The sequence below is a fragment of the Salmo salar genome, chromosome 01 (assembly GCF_965601325.2).
Source record: "Salmo salar chromosome 01, fSalSal1, whole genome shotgun sequence".
Lineage (NCBI taxonomy): Eukaryota > Metazoa > Chordata > Actinopteri > Salmoniformes > Salmonidae > Salmo > Salmo salar.
In genome coordinates, this window is record NC_138291.1 from 101,491,206 (window position 1) to 101,513,352 (window position 22,147).

At 42.1% G+C, this 22,147-nt stretch overlaps 1 protein-coding gene across 10 annotated transcripts in view; it reads right to left on the minus strand.

Annotated features, from left to right (window-relative positions):
• Positions 1-22,147, minus strand: part of LOC106611148 (neurexin-1a) — a 557,947-nt gene that overhangs the window by 122,649 nt on the left and 413,151 nt on the right. For all 10 annotated transcript variants that reach the window (XM_045724959.2, XM_082978410.1, XM_045724935.2 and 7 more), the window contains one exon: positions 9,166-9,337. In XM_045724959.2, the coding sequence (XP_045580915.2) occupies positions 9,166-9,337 (172 nt within the window). The remainder of the gene's footprint in view (positions 1-9,165; positions 9,338-22,147) is intronic.

Here is a 22,147-nt window from a genome sequence, read left to right on the forward strand (position 1 = left end):
CTTATCCAGAGCGACTTACAAATTGGTGCATTCACCTATGATATCCAGTGGAACAACCACTTTACAATAGTGCATCTAAATCTTTTACGGGGGGGGGGTTAGAAGGATTACCTTATCCTAACCCAGGTACAGACACCATTCAAACAGTTTTAGAAACTTTAGGGTGTTTTCTATCCAAAGCCAATAATTACATGCATATTCTAGTTACTGGGCAGGAATAGTAACCAGATTAAATCGGGTACGTTTTTTTTATCCGGCCGTGTAAATACTGCCCCCTATCCCCACAGGTTAACAAACTATAGTTTTGGCAAGTCGAAGTTTCTGCATGACACAAGTAATTTTTCCAACATTTTTTTACAGACAGATTATTTCACTTAGAATTCACTGTATTACAATTCCAGTGGGTCAGAAGTGTACATACCCTAAATTGACTGTGCCTTTAAAAAGCTTGAAAAATTCCAGAATATTATGTCATGGCTTTAGAAGCTTCTGATAGGCTAATTGACATAATTTTAGTCAATTGGAGGTGTACCTGTAGATGCATTTTAAGGCCTACCATCAAACTCAGTGCCTCTTTGCTTGACATCATGGGAAATTCAAAAGAAATCAATCAGCCAAGACCTTAGAAAAAATGCCTGGTTCATCCTTGGGAGCAATTTCCAAACACCTGAAGGCAACGCTTTCACCTGTACCGCTGAGGAAGGAGACGCGTTCTGTCTCTAAGAGATGAACGTACTTTGGTGCGAAAATTGGAAATCAATCCCAGAACAACAGCAAGGACCTTGTGAAGATGCTGGAGGAAACAGGTACAGAAGTATCTATATCCACAGTAAAATGAGTCCTATGTCGATATAACCGGAAAAGCCGCTCAGCAAGGAAGAAGCCACTGCTCCAAAACCACCATAAAAAAGCCAGTCTATGGTTTGCAACTGCACATGGTGACAAAGATCGTACTTTTTGGAGAAATGTCCTCTGGTCTGATGAAACAAAATAGAACTGTTTGGTCATAATGACCATCGTTATGTTTGGAGGAAAAAGAGGGAGGTATGCAAGCTGAAGAACAGCATCATGTTGTGGGTGTGCTTTGCTGCAGGAGGGACTGGTGCACTTCACAAAATAGATGGCATCATGAGGCAGGAAAATTTTGTAGAGATATTGAAGCAACATCTCAAGATATCAGTCAGGAAGTTAAAGCTTGGTCACAAATGGGTCTTCCAAACGGACAATGACCCCAAGTATACTTCTAAAGTTGTGGCAAAATGGCTTAAGGACAACAAGTCAAAGTATTGGAGTGGCCATCACAAAGCCCTGACCTCAATCCTATAGAAATGTTGTGGGCTGAACTGAAAAAGTGTGTGCGAGCAAGGAGGCCTACAAACCTGACTCAGTTCCACCAGCTCTGTCAGGAGGAATGGGCCAAAATTCACCCAACATATTGTGGGAAGCTTGTGGAAGTCTACCCGAAACGTTTGACCCAAGTTAAAAAACGAAAGGCAATGCTACCAAATACTAATTGACTGTATGTAAACTTCTGACCCACTGGGAATGTGATGAAAGAAATAAAAACTGAAATAAAACATTCTCTCTACTATTATTCTGACATTTCACTTTCTTAAAATAAAGTGGTGATCCTAACTGACCTAAGACAGAGAATTTTTAGTAGGATTAAATGTTAGAAATTGTGAAAAACTGAGTTGAAATATATTTGGCTAAGGTGTATGTAAATTTCCGACTTCAACTGTACATTGCCAAAGCAAGTGAACTAGATAATAAACAAAAGTGAAATAAACAAAAACATTTACAGTAAACATTACACTACAAAAGTTCCAAAAGAATAAAGACATTTCAAATGTTATAGTATGTGCAAATAGTTAAAGTACAAAAGGGAAAATAAATAAATATAAATATGGATTTTATTTACAATGATGTTTGTTCTTCACTGGTTGCCCTTTTCTTTTGGCAACAGGTCACAAATCTTGCTGATGTGATGGCACACTGTGGTATTTCACCCAATAGACATGGGAGTTTATCAAAATTCTATTTGTTTTCAAATTCTTTGTGGATCTGTGTAATCTGATGGAAATATGTGTCTCTAATATGGTCAAACATTTGTCAGGAGGTCCGGAAGTGTAGCTCAGTTTCCACCTCATTTAGTGGGCAGTGTGCACATAGCCTGTCTTCTCTTGAGAGCCATGTCTGCCTATGGCAGCCTTTCTCAATAGCAAGGCTATGCTCATTGAGTCTGTACATATTCAAATCTTTCCTTAAGTGTGTGTCAGTCACAGTGGTCAGGTATTCTGCCACTGTGTACTCTCTGTTTATGGCCAAATAGCATTCTAGCTTGCTCTGTTTTTTTGTTAATTATTTCCAATGTGTCAAGTAATTATTTTGTTGTTTTCTCATGATTTGGTTGGGTCTAATTGTGTTGCTATCCTGGTGCTCTGTGGTGTCTGTTTGTGTTTGTGAACAGAGTCCCAAGACTAGCTTGCTTAGGGGACTTCACCAGGTTAATCTCTCTGTAGGTGATGGCTTTGTTATGGAAGGTTTGGGAATCGCTTCCTTTTAGGTGGTTGTAGAATTTAACGTCTCTTTTCTGGATTTAGAAAATTAGCGGATATTGGCCTAATTCTGCTCTGCATGCATTATTTTTGTCGAATTCTGTATGCAGAGTCTCAATTTGGTGTTTGTCCCATTTTGTGAATTATTGGTTGGTGAGCAGACCCCAGACCTCACAACCATAAAGGGCAATGGGTTCTATAACTGATTAAGGTATTTTTTATTTTTGCCAGATCCTAATTGGTATGTCAAATTTAATGTTCCTTTTGATGGCATAGAAGGCCCTTCTTGCCTTATCTCTCAGATCATTCACAGCTTTGTGGAAGTTACCTGTGGCGCTGATGTTTAGGGCGAGGTATGTATAGTTTTTGTGTGCTCTAAGGTAAGATGTCTAGATGGAATTTGTATTTGTAGTCCCGGCAACTGAATATTTTTTGGAACACCATTTGTTTTATCCTTACTGAGATTTACTGTCAGGGCCCAGGTCTGACAGAATATGTGCAGAAGATCTAGGTGCTGCTGTAGGCCCTCCTTTGGTTGGGGATAGAAGCACCAGATCATCAGCAAACAGTAGAGATTTGACTTAAGATTCCAGTAGGGCGAGGCCGGGTGCTGCAAACTGTTCTAGTGCCCTCGCCACTTTGTTGATATAGGTATATGTTGAAGAGCTTAAGCTGCATCCCTGTCTCAACCCATTTCTCTCGCTCTCTCTTTCTCTCTCGCTCTTGCGCCATCTTTCTCTCTCTCGGCCCTCTCTCTCTCCCCATTTTTCTCTCTCCTTCTCTTTTGAAGGAGTCATGTGCAAGTGTTGAATTAGGAAAAAAAAAATTTCACCATTGAGGTGCCAGGAGAGAGAAGAGCTTGGACTGGGCTAAGCAGGATTTGCCCTCACGTATGGGTAGTTGGGCCAAGAAACCAGAGTTGACAGAACAGAGTGCTCGGGTTGGGGGTGTAGGGTTTGAGCATAGCCTGGTAGGGAGGTGTAGGTAGAGAGGGGCAGTTCCTCTTGCTGCTACGTAGGTAAGCACCATGGTCTTGTAGTGGATGCGAGCTTCGACTGGAATCCAGTGGTGTGCCACTAAATAGCGAATAGGGAATAGGAATAGGGAATAAGGTGCAATTTTGGACACAACCAGATCGACCGAGGTTTAATGAAGGCTCATCAAACCATATAGGAATAATATAGATTAAGAATGGGGCAGAGGGCTGGGGGGAAAGGGAAGGGGATGCTGTATAGTACAGAGCAACAGAGAGAGAGAGAGGTGGGCTTGGGTAAATCCTGTTCTGTTCAGATAATCCTCACGCAGAGCAACATTTACATAGGAAGTTGTCCTATTTGTGTTTAGCTAAATTCATTCATATTTGATGGGTAGTTAACTAGCAGTTAACACTTGAATCTGGTAAGAAATGGCTATAATCTATGTTCATCAGAATCAAATGAGACATGTTTTTATTGTTTTTATTTCACCTTTATTTAACCAGGTAGGCTAGTTGAGAACAAGTTCTCATTTACAACTGTGACCTGGCCAAGATAAAGCAAAGCAGTGCGACACAAACAACAACACAGAGTTACACATGGAATAAACAAACATACAGTCAATAAAACAATAGAGAAAGTCTATATACAGTGTGTGCAAATGAGGTAGGATAAAGGGGGTGAGGCAATAAATAGGCCATAGTGGCGAAATTATTACAGTATGGCAAATTAAACACTGGGGTGATAGATGTGCAGAAGATGAGTGTTAATGTAACGGTACTGGGGTGCAAAGGAGCAAAAATAAATAACAATATGGTGATGAGGTAGTTGGATGGGCTATTTACAGATTGGCTATGTACAGGTGCAGTGATCTGTGAGCTGCTCTGACAGCTGGTGCTTGAAGCTAGTGAGGGAGATATGAGTCCCCAGCTTCAGTGATTTTTGCAGTTCGTTCCAGCCACTGGCAGCAGAGAACTGGAAGGAAAGGCGGCCGAAGGAGGAATTGGCTTTAGGGGTGACTAGTGAAATATACCTGCTGGAGTGCGTGCTGCGGGTGGGTGCTGCTATGGTGACCAGTGAGCTGAGATAATGTGGGGCTTTACCTAGCAACGACTTATAGATAACCTGGAGCCAGTGCCTTTGGCGACAGATATGAAGTGAGGGCCAGCCAACGAGAGCATACAGGTCGCAGTGGTGGTAGGTATATGGGGCTTTGGTGACAAAACAGATGGCACTGTGATAGACTGCATCCAACACCTAACAGCACGAGCTCTGAAGATAGATGGGGGGCAATCAAATCGCATATGGTGTCCAGGGCACAGCTGGGGGCAGAAGGTGGTCTATAGCAAGTGGCAACGGTAAGAGACTTGTTTCTGGAGAGGTGGATTTTTTTTTAAAGAAGCTCAAATTGTTTGGGCACAGACCTGGCTAGCGGGCCGGGGCTAGCAAGCTAGCAGAAGGGCCTTTGAGGGACGTCGCGACGGAAGAAAGTCTGTTGTGGCCCCGTCGTGCTGTGACGTTGGCAGATGGATCAGTAGGGCTCCGTGTGGTAAACCAGGCCAATATAGTGGCCAAGGAATTTGTCCGATTGGCCTCTTAAGCTAACAGTCCGATGTGCTCTAGACAGCTAGCGTGCCACGACTAGCAGGCTAGCAGATGGGCCTAGCAAGGCTAGCTCCAGGCTAATTGGTTCTTGCTTCTATACAGAGACGTTAGGCAGGAGTGGCCACTCGGATAGCAGCTAGCTAGCTGCGTTGATCCAGGTGAGAAAAAAAAGAAAAAAAGGTTCAGAGCTTGCGGTAGGAATCCGGAGATATGGAGAAAAATAACTCTAATTTGCTCTGGTTTGAGTCGCACTGTGCAGACTGGCGAGAGGTGTCCAGGCTAAAGGTAGCTGAGTAATTCATGTTATGGTTATATAGTATATACATCAACCGAGCAAAGACAGTCCTACTGGTGTCCCTCATTGTAATTCTATAAAAGGAAATCAGCTACCTTTTGCCAGGACACCTCTCGCCAGAAGCAAGAACCAATTAGCCTGGAGCTGGCCTTGCTAGGCCCTTCTGCTAGCAGTGGCAAGCTGACTACTAGCTTGTAGCTAGTTAGCTGCCTAGCTTCTGTTGGTGGGTTCCGGTTCAGAGGATGGATCAGCAGGGCTCTGTGTGGTAAACCAGGCCAATTGGCAGAATAGGTATAGTGGCCAAAGAATTTGTCCGATGGGCCTCTTAAGCTAACAGTCCGATGTGCTCTAGACAGCTAGCGGGCCGCGGCTAGCAGACGGGCATACAGGGGACGTCACGACGGAGGAGTCAGTTGAAAACCCCCCTCGGGGTTTCCCCCCTCATCCCCTCATATCTCCAAACAACTATAAGCGGATTTGAATGTGTGTCTGTTGATTAGATCTTGTTTGGAAATTCAAAATCACTTACACTGCGGTAACATGATATTGACTGCATATCCATGTTTGACGTTATTTTGTATAATGATTTCCTTTTATAGAATTACAATGAGGGACACCAGTAAGACTGTCTTTGCTCTGTTGATGTATATACTATATTACCATAACATGAATTACTCTGCTTATGTATGTAACAAGTTCTTCTTCTTCTTATCTCTCCCACTGCTCTTCCCTCCCTTCTTTCTTTGGTTGTTTCATTCTGGTGGTTTATCAGTCGTTCTTTGAGACACAGAGTCAATCAAGTTTTGACTAAGTGGCACAAAATCTAATTCATCTCTCGTGATTTGTTTTTTCTTTCATTGCGTTGACTTTGAAAAACTTTAGTTTGAAGTTGTATTCATTTCAGGACATTATAACTCCATGTCAAGTCAAAATTAAGAGAGAAAATAAACAGATCTGTTGTAGGAGTTTTGGAAATGGGGAAATGTCAGAAATGTTTGTGTGTGCTTAATACGTGTCTAGTCTGTGTGAATGAGTTCTATAAAAAGACCAACCAAAGCTTCTGAATAAGATGTGTCTGCATTCACCATGCACTTACATTTAATTGACCATGCCTAAAGAAACTATTTAAATTGGAAACAAGCTGTAGCTACACTTGTTATCTTTAATCAATTCCAAATAGTAACTGTTTTACATGTTATTCAATTGCATGTTTGATAATGAAGGTCATTCCAATATAGTAGCTAAGAAATAAAACAGAAAATGATATCTGAAAGTGAATGTTTAGCTGACAAGTATTTTAATTAGAATTCACTGATATGAAGTCTTAATGATTGTGTCCTTACATCATAACAATGACATAATTGCCTTCTAGATGTTTTTGTTATACCACTGAAACAAATGGTAGCAAATTAATTAAAGCAAAATTATATATTTTATTTAACAAATGATTGGCTTCAATCCTATTGCAGATTTAGACAGACAATGAATTCGGACTCAAAGACATTCAGGAGGAGTTGTTGAAATGTATTTTGTTGTTTTTTCTTGATTCTTTGTCTTGTCTTAATTTCCTCCATTGAGCCGGTGAGTTTAATCTGCCGTTGAGAAATATCCTTGGTTAATTACTCCTCCCCTCACACCAAATGAAAACATGCAGATCTGAATTCATTAGAGAGCTAACCAACCTTCAGCTAAATTAATCTGCTTCCTTTTAGACGTCTCTCTGTGCAACGAGTATTCTACCCTTTTTTTTGTATTTTTGTATTTTTTTGCCCCAAAATGGCTGTCTCAAGATGCAATAAAAAGCTATCTTTATCTGTTCAAGTATCAAAAATATGTAGTGTATTGATATGTGTGTGTGTGTATGCATGTATGTATGTTTGTGTGTGTGTGTTTCTGTTTGTCTGTGTTTTTCTGTCCGTCTGTGTACCTGTCCGTCTGTGTGTCAGTGAGTCTCTCTCCTGCACAGCTAAGATCCTATAGGAACCATAGATCCTATAAAAACTATACAGCCATCAGTCTATTAACCCTGCGGTGAATGCTTTGTTCTTCCATGTTTGCTGCACGTCACAAGACATTCATTTCCCCCGTCTACCTGAGGCGAAGAGTGACGAGCGAATCTGTCCCCAGCCATAAAACCCCTCTTTAGTGTTGGTGAATGCACTGGGCTGCCTGAAAAGGTCAACAAACATTAGAGAAGGAGGAGAGGAGGGCGGACAGGTTGAAATCATCTCTGGTTTGTCCTCATGCCCAGATGGTTGAGTTAGACTCAGGTGATCCTGATCCTATGACCTAGGCCCCTCCCTATGCACCAGGATCCTCACATACCAGGCAGGCTCTACCCATATGAGCAAGGTTCCTTTCGCAATTACTCCCCTTGTTTTAGGCCCCTCTCCTATAAACTAGTGCCCTCCTCCAAAGGCTCTTTTCCTGAGAACTGTCATGACAGAGAGTGGGCAATATGTTCATATTCTATCTTATACATCTTATACCATAAGAATACAGTGAAACTGTTTGCTGTTGCAGGCAAACATAGATAATCATTGAGTCCCTACATAATATTTGTCCAGAGGATAGACATTAATATTTACAAAAAGTGACATCACAGGAAGTGACATGCCAGTTCCAATATTCCAACCGTTATGTCAATTAATGGGATTTTAAGACCTTACTGTATTCTCTGAATTAATTGTAATTTGTTTAGAGTAGACCATTTTGCAAAACAATCTCCAAAGAAACTGGCATACCTGCAGCAACAGAGATATGGCATGACCAGCCCTTTTAATTCTGGCATGTGGGGCCATCTGTGGTGTCATTTTAATTCCGGCATATTTTGACGTATGTTAGCTGTCAGTGCTCAAGTTAAACTGAAACTAACCTTGACGGTTGAAATTAGGATTTCATTCCAACATTTTGGCATTAGTTTTAAGTTGATTCATTCTGACATTTAGGCATTAGGGTTACGTTTAGACATTGATTCCGAGTGGTTAAGGTTTGCGATAAGGTTAAAATAGAAAAACAAACATTTCAAAACAAAACTAGCACTGGGATTGAACCCACAATCCTCTGAGCTGTAGCTCGTGGTTTAAACTAGATAGACGCTCACGTTATCCCTAGTGGACAGTAGGACATTGCCATGGAAATAAAATGCCACTCCATGCCATAATTTCACCATTTAAAATATGGCTAAATACTTCATAATCCACTAGAATTTGGCCATTTCAATTTGCTGTCTTGACTTACTTCAGTGAAAGCTATGGGTGTTCCTGGGTAACAGAACACATTCACTGCTGGTTAGAGTAGCCTATATGTGGGAACATGACAAATGCTGTCACATATAACAAGACATTAAATAATTCATCTGACTTGGATCCTCTGTAGCCTTTGTCAAAGCCTTTTAGTAGTTCAAATGTTGTGAATTCAAGACACCCAATTGTGGACATTTAAAGCCTTCTCGACACAACAGTCATCGTTCTACTGACATGTTGACATTTCAAAGGATACTGTATAAAAAACTGACAGTATTATTATGAGAAAGAAGCACAGTATATATATGACACACCAACCAAAAACATGTCATACACCATTTTAAAATAGCCCAACATTTATTAAACCTTTTCCTGACAACAGTTAGGATACCGTTCTTGGTCATTTCAAGTACAGGTACATTCAAAGTGTGGTAGAGAGCACTGTGAGCAGAGGATGCTGGGATGGTAATAAGGCGTGGGTGTCTTACCTGTGGGATAGCGCTCTATGACAGGTAGGTCATCCACCTGTAGTGTGGCGTTACCGCCACTCCGCGTAAACTTCACTATATGGTACTTTCCATCATTTACAAACTTTGCTGTCTCCTCGATATTTATGTCGTCCGTTCCGACATTAAATATAACTGCAATGTTTCCTTTTTCCTGTTGACACAAAAAAGAAAGAGAAAATAAGGTTTTAAAGATGAGAAGGAAATGTATCTTGATGAGAAGGAAGTGTATCTTGATGAGAAGGAAGTGTATCTTGTATATTCCAAAGCAGATGTTTGGTTGCTTTATAAAAAACAGCAAAGTGTAAGAGTCATTGTGTTTATGTAGTGATGAAGAAGATGATGATGGTAATGATGATGATGATGACGACGATGATGATGCTGATGATGATGATGCTGGTGATGGTGATGATAATGATGATGATGATGGTGGTGAGGATGATGTTGATGATAATGATGATGATGATGATGACGATGATGATGATGGAAATGATGATGCTGGTGATGATGATGATGGTGATGATAATGATGATGATGGTGATGATAATGATGATGATGATTATGATGATGGTGGTGATGATGATGTTGATGATAATGACGATGATGATGTTGACGATGATGATGATGATGGAGATGATGATGATGATGGTGATGATGATGATGATGATGGTGATGATAATGATGATGATGATTATGATGATGGTGATGATGATAATGATGATGATGATTATGATGATGGTGGTGAGGATGGTGATGATAATGATGATGATGATTTGATGATGGTGGTAAGGATGATGTTGATGATAATGATGATGATGGTGATGATGATGGTGATGATGATTATGATGATGGTGGTGAGGATGATGTTGATGATAATGATGATGATAATGATGATGATGATGATGATGATGGTAGTGAGGATGGTGATGATAATGATGATGATGATTATGATGAGGGTGGTGAGGATGGTGATGATAATGTTGATGATTATGATGGTGGTGAGGATGGTGATGATAATGATGATGATGATTATGATGATGGTGGTGAGGATGATGTTGATGATAATGACGATGATGATGATGACCACATCCATGCATAGCCACTGAACTGTAGATACCCTCTGATTATGTTTACACAATGAAAGGAAATAGTGAGCTAATCAAATCGGAGACATTACAAGGAAGTAATACTCAGTATAATGCTGTCTGAATCGATATCCTTGTCAATATAAATATAGTTATCAATTCTAATCAAGTGTTACAACAACGTCCACAATCAATATTTATTTCTGTTTAGCCACTGATATCTGGATTTAACAAAACAATAAAAACTTGAGTAGGCTACATATTGGTTAGGTAATGCAAATAACTCAGGGGGCTGAGCAATGTTTTTTACTGATTGCCTTTGTTAAAAGACTACCTTGTCCATGGTGTGTGTTCTCTTAATAAACCAACTCAGTTATTTACTGACACTTTTCTCCCTATTATTTTTATATCAGCATGACTATTTTGACTTCTGGGTAATGAGAGAGACAATCTGTGTATTGCTGTGTGCCCCAAAGCACAGTTTAAAACTTATCCTACTCATTGGTGATTTAGAGTCCAATTAGAAGGTGGGAATATATTTTTTGTCAGAATGTATATGGCATTCAGATCTGATTAAATCCCCCATTGATAGGGATTGGTTCAGTGTTTTGCATCAAACAAGAATAAACCAAATGGAATCAAATAATACCAAAACTATGTTCAATACTGTGTGTCTGTTCCATGGCTTGTCATTGTCACACCATCTCTGCCCCCGAAACAGGTCAGGCATGTGTTGTAATGAGCTCTAGTCATATTACTGAAGGGTCTTAGCTCACAGTCATGTACACAGGAGTGCTTTATGTGGTGTGTTGGCTCAGGCAAGCTTCTCTTCTACTCTCCCTCTCTCTCAATTTAAGGGCTTTATTGGCAATGGAAACATATGTTAACATTGCCAAAGCAAGTGAAGTAGATAATACACAAAGTGAAATAAACAATACTAATTAACAGTAAACGTTACACCACACAAGTTCCAAAATAATAAAGACATTTCAAATGCCAATTAGTTAAAATACAAAAGGGGAAAAAAATACAGTGGCTTGCAAAAGCATTCACCCCCTTGGCATTTTCCCTATTTTGTTGACTTACAAACTGGAATTAAAATTGATTTTTGGGGGGTTTGTATCATTTGATTAACACAACATTCCTACCACTTTGAAGATGCAAAATATTTGTTTTTTGTGAAACAAACAAGAAATAAGACCAAAAAAAAGAAAACTTGAGCATGCATAACTATTCACCAAACCCAAAGTCAATACTTTGTAGAGCCACCTTTTGAAGCAATTACAGCTGCATTTATTTTGGGGTATGTCTCTATTAGCTGGGCACATCTAGCCACTGGGATTTTTGCCCGTTATTCAAGGCAAAACTGCTCCAGCTCCTTCAAGTTGGATGGATTCCGCTGGTGTACAGCAATCTTTAAGTCATACCACAGATTATCAATTGGATTGAGGTCTGGGCTTTGATGAGGCCATTCCAAGACATTTAAATGTTTCCCCTTAAACCGCTCCAGTGTTGCTTTAGCAGTATGCTTAGGGTCATTGTCCTGCTGGAAGGTAAACCTCCATCCCAGTCTCAAATCTCTGGAAGACAAACAGGTTTCCCTCAAGAATTTCCCTATATTTAGCTCCATCCATCATTCCTTCAATTCTGACCAGTTTCTCAGTCCCTGCCGATGAAAAACATCCCCACAGCATGATGCTGACACCACCATGCTTCATTGTGGGGATGGTATTCTTAGAGTGATGAGAGGTGTTGGGTTTGCGCGAGACATAGCGTTTTCCTTCATGGCCAAAAAGCTCAATTTTCGTCTCATCTGTCCAGAGTACCTTCTTCCATATGTTTGGGGAGTCTCCCACATGCCTTTTAGCGAAGGAAATTAGTTTGCTTATTTGTTTCTTTAAGCTATGGCTTTTTTCTGGCCACTCCTCCGTAAAGCCGAGCTCTGTGGAGTGAACGGCTTAAAGTGGTCCTATGGACATGGACAGATACTCCAATCTTCACTGTGGAGCTTGACAGCTCCTTCAGGGTTATCTTTGGTCTCTTTGTTGCCTCTCTGATTAATGCCCTCCTTGCCTGGTCTGTGAGTTTTGGTGGGCGGCCCTCTCTTGGCAGGTTTGTTGTGGTGCCATATTATTTCAATTTTTTTAAATGGATTTAATGGTGCTCAGCGGGATGTTCAAAGTTTCTGATATTTTTCATAACCCAACCCTGATCTGTACTTCCCCACAACTTTGTCCCTGATCTGTTTGCAGAGCTCCTTGGTCTTCATAGTGCCGTTTGCTTGGTGGTGCCCCTTGCTTAGTGATATTGCAGACTCTGGGGCCTTTCAGAACAAGTGTATATACACTGAGATCATGTGATAGATCATGTGACACTTAGATTGCACACAGGTGGACTTTATTTAACTAATTATGTGACTTCTGAAGGTAATTGGTTGCACCAGATCTTATTTAGGGACTTCATAGCAGAGAGGGTGACTACATATGCATGCACCACTTTTCTGCTTTCATTTTGTAGAATTCTTTTATTTCACTTCACCATTACATGAAATCCAAATAAAAATATATTTAAATTACAGGTTGTAATGAAACAAAATTGGAAAAATACCACGTGGGTGAACACTTTTGCAAGGGACTGTAAACATAAAAATGGGTTGTATTTGCAATGGTGTTTGTTCTTCACTGGTTGCCCTTTTCTTGTGGCAACAGATCACAAATCATGCTGCTGTGATTTCACACCGTGGTATTTCACCCAATAGATATGGGAGTTAATCAAAATTGGGTTTGTTTTCTAAATCTTTGTGGATCGGTGTAATCTGAGGGAAATATGTGTCCCTAATATGATCATACATTTCCTTCGCTCTCTCTCTCTCTCCACCCACTCTCTCTCTATTTCTCAATCTGCCTCTCTCTTTCTGAGCTGCTATGAAGGGAGCAGCTGGTTGGAGGCTCAACCCTACAGCACAGTACAGCAGTACCCTGCATGTGATTATCCAGTCAGCATAACCTCTCTTTCTTTCTCTCTCCCTCTCTCTCTCTCACTCTCTCTCTCTCTTTCTCTCATTCACTCTTTCACCCACCTCTCCATCTCCTTCCCTTTCTTTCTGCCCAATCACTCTAACAGTGAGTAAGCAGTGAGCACATCCCACAGCCAAAAGCTACTTCTAGCTTCCCCAATTAGAAACACTTGTAGTGTGTCACACCAGATTACGGAAACTAGGACGTTCCTCTGGTTTATAAATGTCATTTCAAAGGAAGCCGAGAGTTAACACAAGATTGTATCAACTGATACCATTAAAGCTACAGTAAGTAATTCACTCCCTCACTCCACCTACACTCCCTCTCTACCCCTACACCCACATCTCTCTACACTCACTCCCCTTACATTCCCTCACCCCCTTACACTCCCAAACTCTCCCCTACAGTCCTTCACTCCCCCTACACTCCCTCACTCCCCCCATACTCTCTCACTCTCCCCTATACTCTCTCACTCTCTCCTACACTCCCTCACTCCCCCTACACTCTCTCACTCCCCCTTATACTCCCTAAATCCACCCTATACTCCCTCTCTCCCCCTACACTCACTCCCCCTACATTCCCTCACTTCCCCTACACTCCCTCACTCCCCCTACAATCCCTCACTCCCCCTACACTCCCTCACTCCCACTACACTCCCTCACTCCCCCTACACTCCCTCAATCCCGCATGCACTCCCTCACTCCGCCCTACACTCCCTCTCTCCCCCTACACTCCCTCATTCCCACATGCACTCCCTCTCCCCCTACACTCCCTCAATCCACAAACACTACCTCACTCCCCATAAACTCCCTCAATCCCCCCTATACTTTCTCTCTGCCCCTACACTCACACCCCCTACACTCCCTCACACCCCTTACACTCCCTCCCCCTACACTCACTGACTCCCACACACTCCCATTCACTCCCTCACTCTCTCCTACACTCCGTCACTCCCCCTACATTCCCCCACTCAACCTACACTCCCCCACTCCCCCCTACACTCCCTTACTCCCCCCTACACTCACTCCCCGTACATTCCCTCACTCTCCCTACACTCCCTCACTCCCCCCTACACTCTCACTCTACCCTACACTCCCTCCCTCTCCCTTTACACTCCCTCTCTCTCCCTACACTCCCTCCCTCTCCCTACACTCCCTCACTCCCCCCTACACTCACTCACTCCCCCTACACTCCCTTACTCCCACACATACACTCCCTCACTACCCTTACACTCCCCCCTACACTCCCTCACTCTCCCCTACAGTGGTTATTTTGAAACAGATAAAAAGGAAACAGTAAATATGTTGATAATAAATCTAACTTTAAAGCTGGGAATCTGTTTAGTGGTTATTGATATTTATCCTATGCTATATACTAAAACAAGTGGCAGGGACACTGTGTTGTCATTTTATAAATCTCAGAATGTAGTTTTAACCCCTGTGCGGGTTAAAACGGGACGGACATCCAGCGAAAAATCCTATCTCCATTAGCATAACAACATTTAATTTAAAAAAAAAATGCAATTTTTTTTTCAAATTATATCATTTTATAGATACACCTCTCCTGAATCGAACCACGTTGTCCGATTTCAAAAAGGCTTTACAGCAAAAGCAAAACATTAGATTATGTTAGAGGAGTATATCGTAAAAGTAGCCACATAGCCATTTTCCAACCAACCACATGCATCACAAATAACCAAAAAACAGCTAAATGCAGCACTAACCTTTGACTAACCTAGGATAGGGGGCGCCACAGCGCATTTTGAAAAAAAATTCGTGCCCATTTTAAACGGCCTACTACTCAAACTCAGAAGCTAGGATATGCATATAATTAATACTTGTGGATAAAAAATACCCTAAAGTTTCTAAAACTGTTTGAATGGTGTCTGTGAGTATAACAGAACTCATATGGCAGTCAAAACCCCGAGACAGATCGAAACAGGAAGTGGAATTCTGAATCGCGAACTCAACTTCATCATGTTGCCTATTAATCACACCGTGAGCTATGATTCATTGAGCACTTCCTATTGCTTCCACTAGATGTCCCCAGTCTTTACAAAGTGATTTGAGTCTCCTACTGTGAAAACTGACAGAATGACACGCTGTGGAACGTGGTCACACGGAGAGGGCCATCACCATTATGACGCCGGCGCCCCTAGCTACCCTCCCCTTTCGAAACGTTTTGAAACACAATGCAATCGTCCCCCACGAATCTTATTGGAGCTCTGGTTGAAAAAGGCCCTAAAGATTTATGTTATACAACGTTTGACATGTTTGAACGAACCTAAATAAGAAAAAAATGCATTTTGTTGAAAGAGTAGCCCCGCGCACGTCGGAAGTTTTGGTGCAGCCTTCAGAACGCGCTAACAACAACAAGCTAATGGAACATAAAGGATGAATTTTTTCGAACAAAAATACATTTGTTGTGGACCTGGGATTCCTGGAAGTGCCTAAGGATGAAGATAATCAAAGGTAAGGGATTATTGACAATAGTATACAAGACTAGATTTGATATGCGATTGTTCCAAGATGGCGCTGACCTGTATTGCTAGCCTATTGTTCTGAGTATCGCATCCCCTTTTATCGCAAAGTGTGATTACCCAGTAAAGTTATTTTTAAATCTGGCATTACAGGTGCTTTCAAGAGATATTCATCTATAAATCTTAGAATGACAATATTACATTTTAAAAATGTTTTCGAATAGTAATTTAGTAAATTGTAGCGCTGTTTCATCGGATGCATTTGAGGGAAAATAGTTAGTCAACGTTACGCACCGATGTAAAATGCTGTTTTTATATATAAATATGAACTTTATCGAACAAAAGAATGCATGTATTGTGTAACATGATGTCCTAGGTGTGTCATCTGATGAAGATTGTCAAAGGTTAGTGCTGCATTTAGCTGTTTTTTGGTTATTTGTGATGCATGTGGTTGGTCGGAAAATGGCTATGTGGCTACTTTTACGATATACTCCTCTAACATAATCTAATGTTTTGCTTTTGCTGTAAAGCCTTTTTGAAATCGGACAACGTGGTTCGATTCAGGAGAGGTGTATCTATAAAACAATATAATTTTTTTTTTTAAATGAAAAAAAATAATTTGTACATTTTGTTATGCTAATGGCGCTAGGATTTTTCGCTGGATGTGAGGCCGCACAGGGGTTAAATACATGTTGTTCTTCATAAATCTACACACAATAACCCATAATTATGAAGCGGAAACAGGTTGACATTTTTTGGGCAACATTATTACAAATAAAAAACAGAAATACCTTATTTACAGAGCCTTTGCTATGAGCCTCTAAATTGAGCTCAGGCGCGTCCTGTTTCCATTGATCATCCTTGAGATGTTTCTACAACTTGATTTGAATCCACCTGTGGTAAATTCAATTGATTGGTCCCACAGTTGACAGTACATGTCAGAGCAAAAACCAAGCAGTTAGGTTTAAGGAATTGTCAGTAGAGCTCCGAGACAGGATTATGTCAAGGCACAGATCTGGGGAAGGGGACCAAAACATGTCTGCATCATTGAAGTTCCCCTAGAACACAGTGGCCTCTGTCACTGTTAAATTGAAGAAGTTGGGAACCATCAAGACTCTTCCTAGAGCTGGCCTCCCGGCCAAACTGGACAATCGGGGGAGAAGGGCCTTGGTCAGGGAGGTGACCAAGAACCCTATGGTCACTCTGATAGAGCTCCAGAGTTCCTCTGTGGAGATGGGAGAACCTTCCAGAAGGACAACCATCTCTGCAGCACTCCACCAATAAGGCCTTTATGGTAGAATGGCCAGACGGAAGCCACTCCTCAGTAAAAGGCACATGCCATCCTGCTTGGAGTTTCCAAAAGGCACCTACATGACTCTCAGACCATCACAAACAAGATTCTGTGGTCTGATGAAACCACAATTTAACTCTTTGGCCTGAATGCCAAGCATCACGTCTGGAGGAAACCTGGCACCATCCCTACATTGAAGCATGGTGGTGGCAGCGTCATGCTGTGGGGATGTTTTTTCAGCGGCAGCGACTGGGTGACTAGTTAAGATCAAGGGAACGATGAACGGAGCAAAGTACAGAGATCCAAGATCCTTGATGAAAACCTGCTCCAGAGCGCTCAGGACCTCAGACAGGGGCAAAGGTTCACCTTCCAACGCCCCTAAGCACACAGTCAAGACAACACAGGAGTGGCTTCAGGACAAGTCTATGAATGTCCTTGAGTGGCCCAACCAGAGCCCGGACTTTAACCCAATCGAACATCTCTGGAGAGACCTGAAAATAGCTGTATGGCGATGCTCCCCATCCAACCTGAAAGAGCTTGAGAGGATCTGTAGAGAAAACAGGTGTGCCAAGCTTATAGTGTCATACCCAAGAAGACTCGAAGCTGTAATCACTGCCTAAGGTGCTTCAACAAAGTACTGAATAAAGGGTCTGAATACTTATGTAAATGTAATATTTCAGTTTTTAAATAGCAATACCTTTGCCAACATTTAACAAATATATATTTTTTTGCTTTGTCATTATGGCGTATTAAGTGTAGCTTGATGAGGATTTTTCTTTTTTATTTATTAATCCATTTTAGAATAAGGCTGTAAATTAACAAAATGTGGAAAAAGTCAAGGGGTCTGAATACTTTCTGACTGCATTGTAGCTATATACACTAAATACACTAATTCCTAACTTTGTGTCCCAATACTTCACAGCAAAAAATACATAAAAAAACAGGGTTAGTGGAAGAGATGAAAGCAATTATAGCGATGTTTTTATTAGTACTCCTTCAATAGCCATTTAATGCTCCCCAATGTCTCTTTAAATAATTCCCTGCATTTAGTCACAAATTGCCTTTTCAATTTTCTAAAGCAAAATAATTTGAGAGGTGGGAGGGTGCAAGGGAAGGGAGAGACAGGGACAGAGCGGTGGGGGTAGACACAGGGTAGAGGGAGAAAGAAAGAAAGAAAGAAAGAGACTAGATTTATTATTGTTTATTTCACATTTGTTTATTATCTATTTCACTTGCTTTGAAAGCCTCTTAAATTAAATTGAATTGAAATTGAATTGCGAGAGAGAGAGGAACTCAAACACATGTTGGTCTCTCTCTCTAGCTCTCTCTCTGTCTATCTCTCTCTCTCTGTCAGTATAACTTCAGACATCTAGTTTAAAAGGCTTTAACTAGGTGGTACCTAGGGATAGTTAGGGCTCTAACTGGGTGGTAGCTAGGGATAGCTTGGGATCTAACTAGGTGGTAGCTAGGGGTAGCTAAGGCTCTAACTGGGTGGTAGCTAGGTGTAACTAGGGCTCTAACTGGGTGGTAGCTAGGTGTAACTAGGGCTCCAACTGGGTGGTAGCTAGGGGTACAGTAGCTAGGGGTAGCTAGGTATATTACAGTCAGTACTGAAGTCTAGTTGAAAGGCTCTAACTGGGTGGTAGCTAGGTGTAACTAGGGCTCTACCTGGGTGGTAGCTAGGTGTAACTAGGGCTCTAACTGGGTGGTAGCTAGGTGTAACTAGGGCTCTAACTGGGTGGTAGCTAGGGGTACAGTAGCTAGGGGTAGCTAGGTATATTACAGTCAGTACTGAAGTCTAGTTGAAAGGCTCTAACTGGGTGGTAGCTAGGGAAACAGTAGCTTGGAAAACAGTAGCTAGGGGTACAGTAGCTAGGAGTAGCTAGGTATATTACAGTCAATAGTGAAGTCTGGTTGAAAGACCCTAACTGGGTGGTAGCTAAGGGTACAGTAGCTAGGGGTAAAGTAGCTAGGTATGTTACTGTCAGTATTGGAGACAGCCAGCTGTATTACCACAGGGATTGATATCTGATGAGTCCCATCTTACATTCAACCAGCCCTATTTACACCCTCACAAATAGCACACTATACCCTACATAGTACACTACTTTTGACCAGGGAATAGGGTGGGATACGGAACTAGATGGAACAGGGAAGAGGGTGCCATTCGGGACACATTACCAGTCCATTTACCCCCCTCCAGCCCTCTTGCTGTACATACACACATACTCTACCCCTCCACCAGCTCCAGCCCTCCCTCCAAACGCCCCAGCCCTCCTCTACCCCCACCAGTTCAAGCCCTCCACTACCCCTCCACAAGCTCCAGCTCTCCTCTACCCCCACACCAGCTCCAGCCCTCCTCTACCCCCCCACACCAGCTCCAGCCCTCTTCTACCCCCCACCAGCTCCAATCAATCAATCAATCAATCAATCAAATGTCAATCAAATGTATTTATAAAGCCCTTCTTACATCAGCTGAGGTCACAAAGTGCTGTACAGAAACCCAGCCGAAAACCACAAACAGCAAGCAATGCAGGTGAAGAAGCTCCTCTCCAGCCCTCCTCTCCAGCCCTCCTCTACCCCCACCAGTTCAAGCCCTCAACTACACCCCCACCAGCTCCAGCCCTCTACCCCCCCACACCAGCTCCAGCCCTCCTCTACCCCCCCACACCAGCTCCAGCCCTCCTCTACCCCCACCAGTTCAAGCTCTCCAAAACCCAGCCCTCCTCTACCCCACTCCCCAGGAAAGAGTGCTCAGATCTGGGTAAGTGCTGCTCCCTACTGGGTAGCACCACTTGACAAATGTAAACATAACTGCACTACTGCCGCACCCCAAGATCCAACCACACCCATTGTGTATGTGTGTGTGTGTGTGTGTTTGTCACTGCAATCCAACCAATCCCATCCTGTCTACGTGTGTGTGTGTGTGTGTGTGTGTGTGTGTGTGTGTGTGTGTGTGTGTGTGTGTGTGTGTGCGTGTGCACGACCGAGCATGTGTGTCACTTCACCCTGAGATTCAACCCTACCAATCCAGATAGTGAGCACTATGCATGCTAGCAGGATATATTGAGTTTAATTAACTGGTGAATGTATCCTACACTTCATCTCCTCTAATCTTTTCTCTGTCTTGTTTTGCTTCTTTTGTTCTTGTCAGTCCTCTCATTCAGCTGGAGAGAATGGGAAAGGTTTTGTGTGTGTGTGTGTGTGTGTGTGTGTGTGTGTGTGTGTGTGTGTGTGTGTGTGTGTGTGTGTGTGTGTGTGTGTGTGTGTGTGTGTGTGTGTGTTTACGTGTCTGTGTGTGAGAGAGTGCGTGCGTGCGTGCGTGCGTGCGTGCGTGCATGCGTGTGTGTGTGTGTGTGTGACTGACACAGCAGTGCTCAATGCCTGGGGGAGATGTGCCTAAAAAATATTCACCACCGACCCCAACTAACTCCCCACATGCACTGTGTTATCACTGCTTCCACTGGCATGACCAGAACAGCTGTAATACTGTAGGGAGTTACTACTACTGCTACTACTGCCATGACCAGAACAGCTGTAATACTGTAGTGAGTTACTACTACTGCCATGACTAGAACAGCTGTACTACTGTAGGGTGTTACTACTACTGCTACTACTGCCATGACGAAAACAGCTGTAATACTGTAGGGAGTTACTACTGCTGCCATGACTCGAACAGCTGTACTACTGTAGGGAGTTACTACTGCTGCCATGACCAGAACAGCTGCACTAATGTAGTGAGTTACTGCTACTGCCACAGCTGCCATGACCAGAACAGCTGTAATATTGTAGTGAGTTACTACTACTGCCATGACCAGAACAGGTGTAAAACTGTGGTGAGTTTCTACTACTGCCATGACCAGAACTGCTGTAATACTGTATTGAGTTACTACTACTGCCATGACCAGAAAAGCTGTAATACTGTAGTGAGTTACTACTACTGCCATGACTCGAACAGCTGTAATACTGTAGTGAGTTACTACTACTGCCATGACTCGAACAGCTGTACTACTGTAGTGAGTTACTACTACTGCCATGACCAGAACAGTTGTAATACTGTAGTGAGTTACTACTACTGCTACTACTGCCATGACTAGAACAGCTGTAATACTGTAGTGAGTTACTACTACTGCTATGACCAGAACAGCTGAAATACTGTAGTGAGTTACTACTACTGCCATGACTCGAACAGCTGTACTACTGTAGTGAGTTACTACTACTACTGCCATGACAATAACAGCTGTAATACTGTAGTGAGTTTCTACTACTGCCATGACCAGAACAGATGTAATACCGTAGTGAGTTACTACTAGTGCTACTACTGCCATGTCTAGAACAACTGTAATGCTGTTGTGAGTTACTACTACTGCCATGACTAGTACAGTTGTAATACTGTAGTGAGTAACTACTATTGCTACTACTGCCATGACTATAACAGCTGTAATACTGTAGTGAGTAACTACTATTGCTACTACTGCCATGACTCGAACAGCTGTACTACTGTAGTGAGTTACTACTACTGCCATGACCAGAACAGCTGTAATACTGTAGTGAGTTACTACTACTGCTACTACTGCCATGACTAGAACAGCTGTACAACTGTAGTGAGTTACTACTACTGCCATGACCAGAACAGCTGTAATACTGTAGTGAGTTACTACTACTGCCACTACTGCCATGACTAGAACAGCTGTAATATTGTAGTGAGTTGCTACTGCTGCCATGACTAGAACCGCTGTAATACTGTATTGAGTTAATTCTACTGCCATGACCAGAACAGCTGTAATACTGTAGTGAGTTACTACTACTGCTACTACTGCCATGACCAGAACAGCTGTAATACTGTATTGAGTTACTACTACTGCCATGACTCGAACAGCTGTACTACTGTAGTGAGATACTACTGCTGCCATGACCAGAAAAGCTGCACTAATGTAGTGAGTTACTGCTACTGCCACAGCTGCCATGACCAGAACAGCTGTAATACTGTAGTGAGTTACTACTACTGCCATGATAAGAACAGATGTAAAACAATAGTGAGTTACTACTACTGCCATGACTAGAACATCTGTAATACTGTAGTGAGTTACTA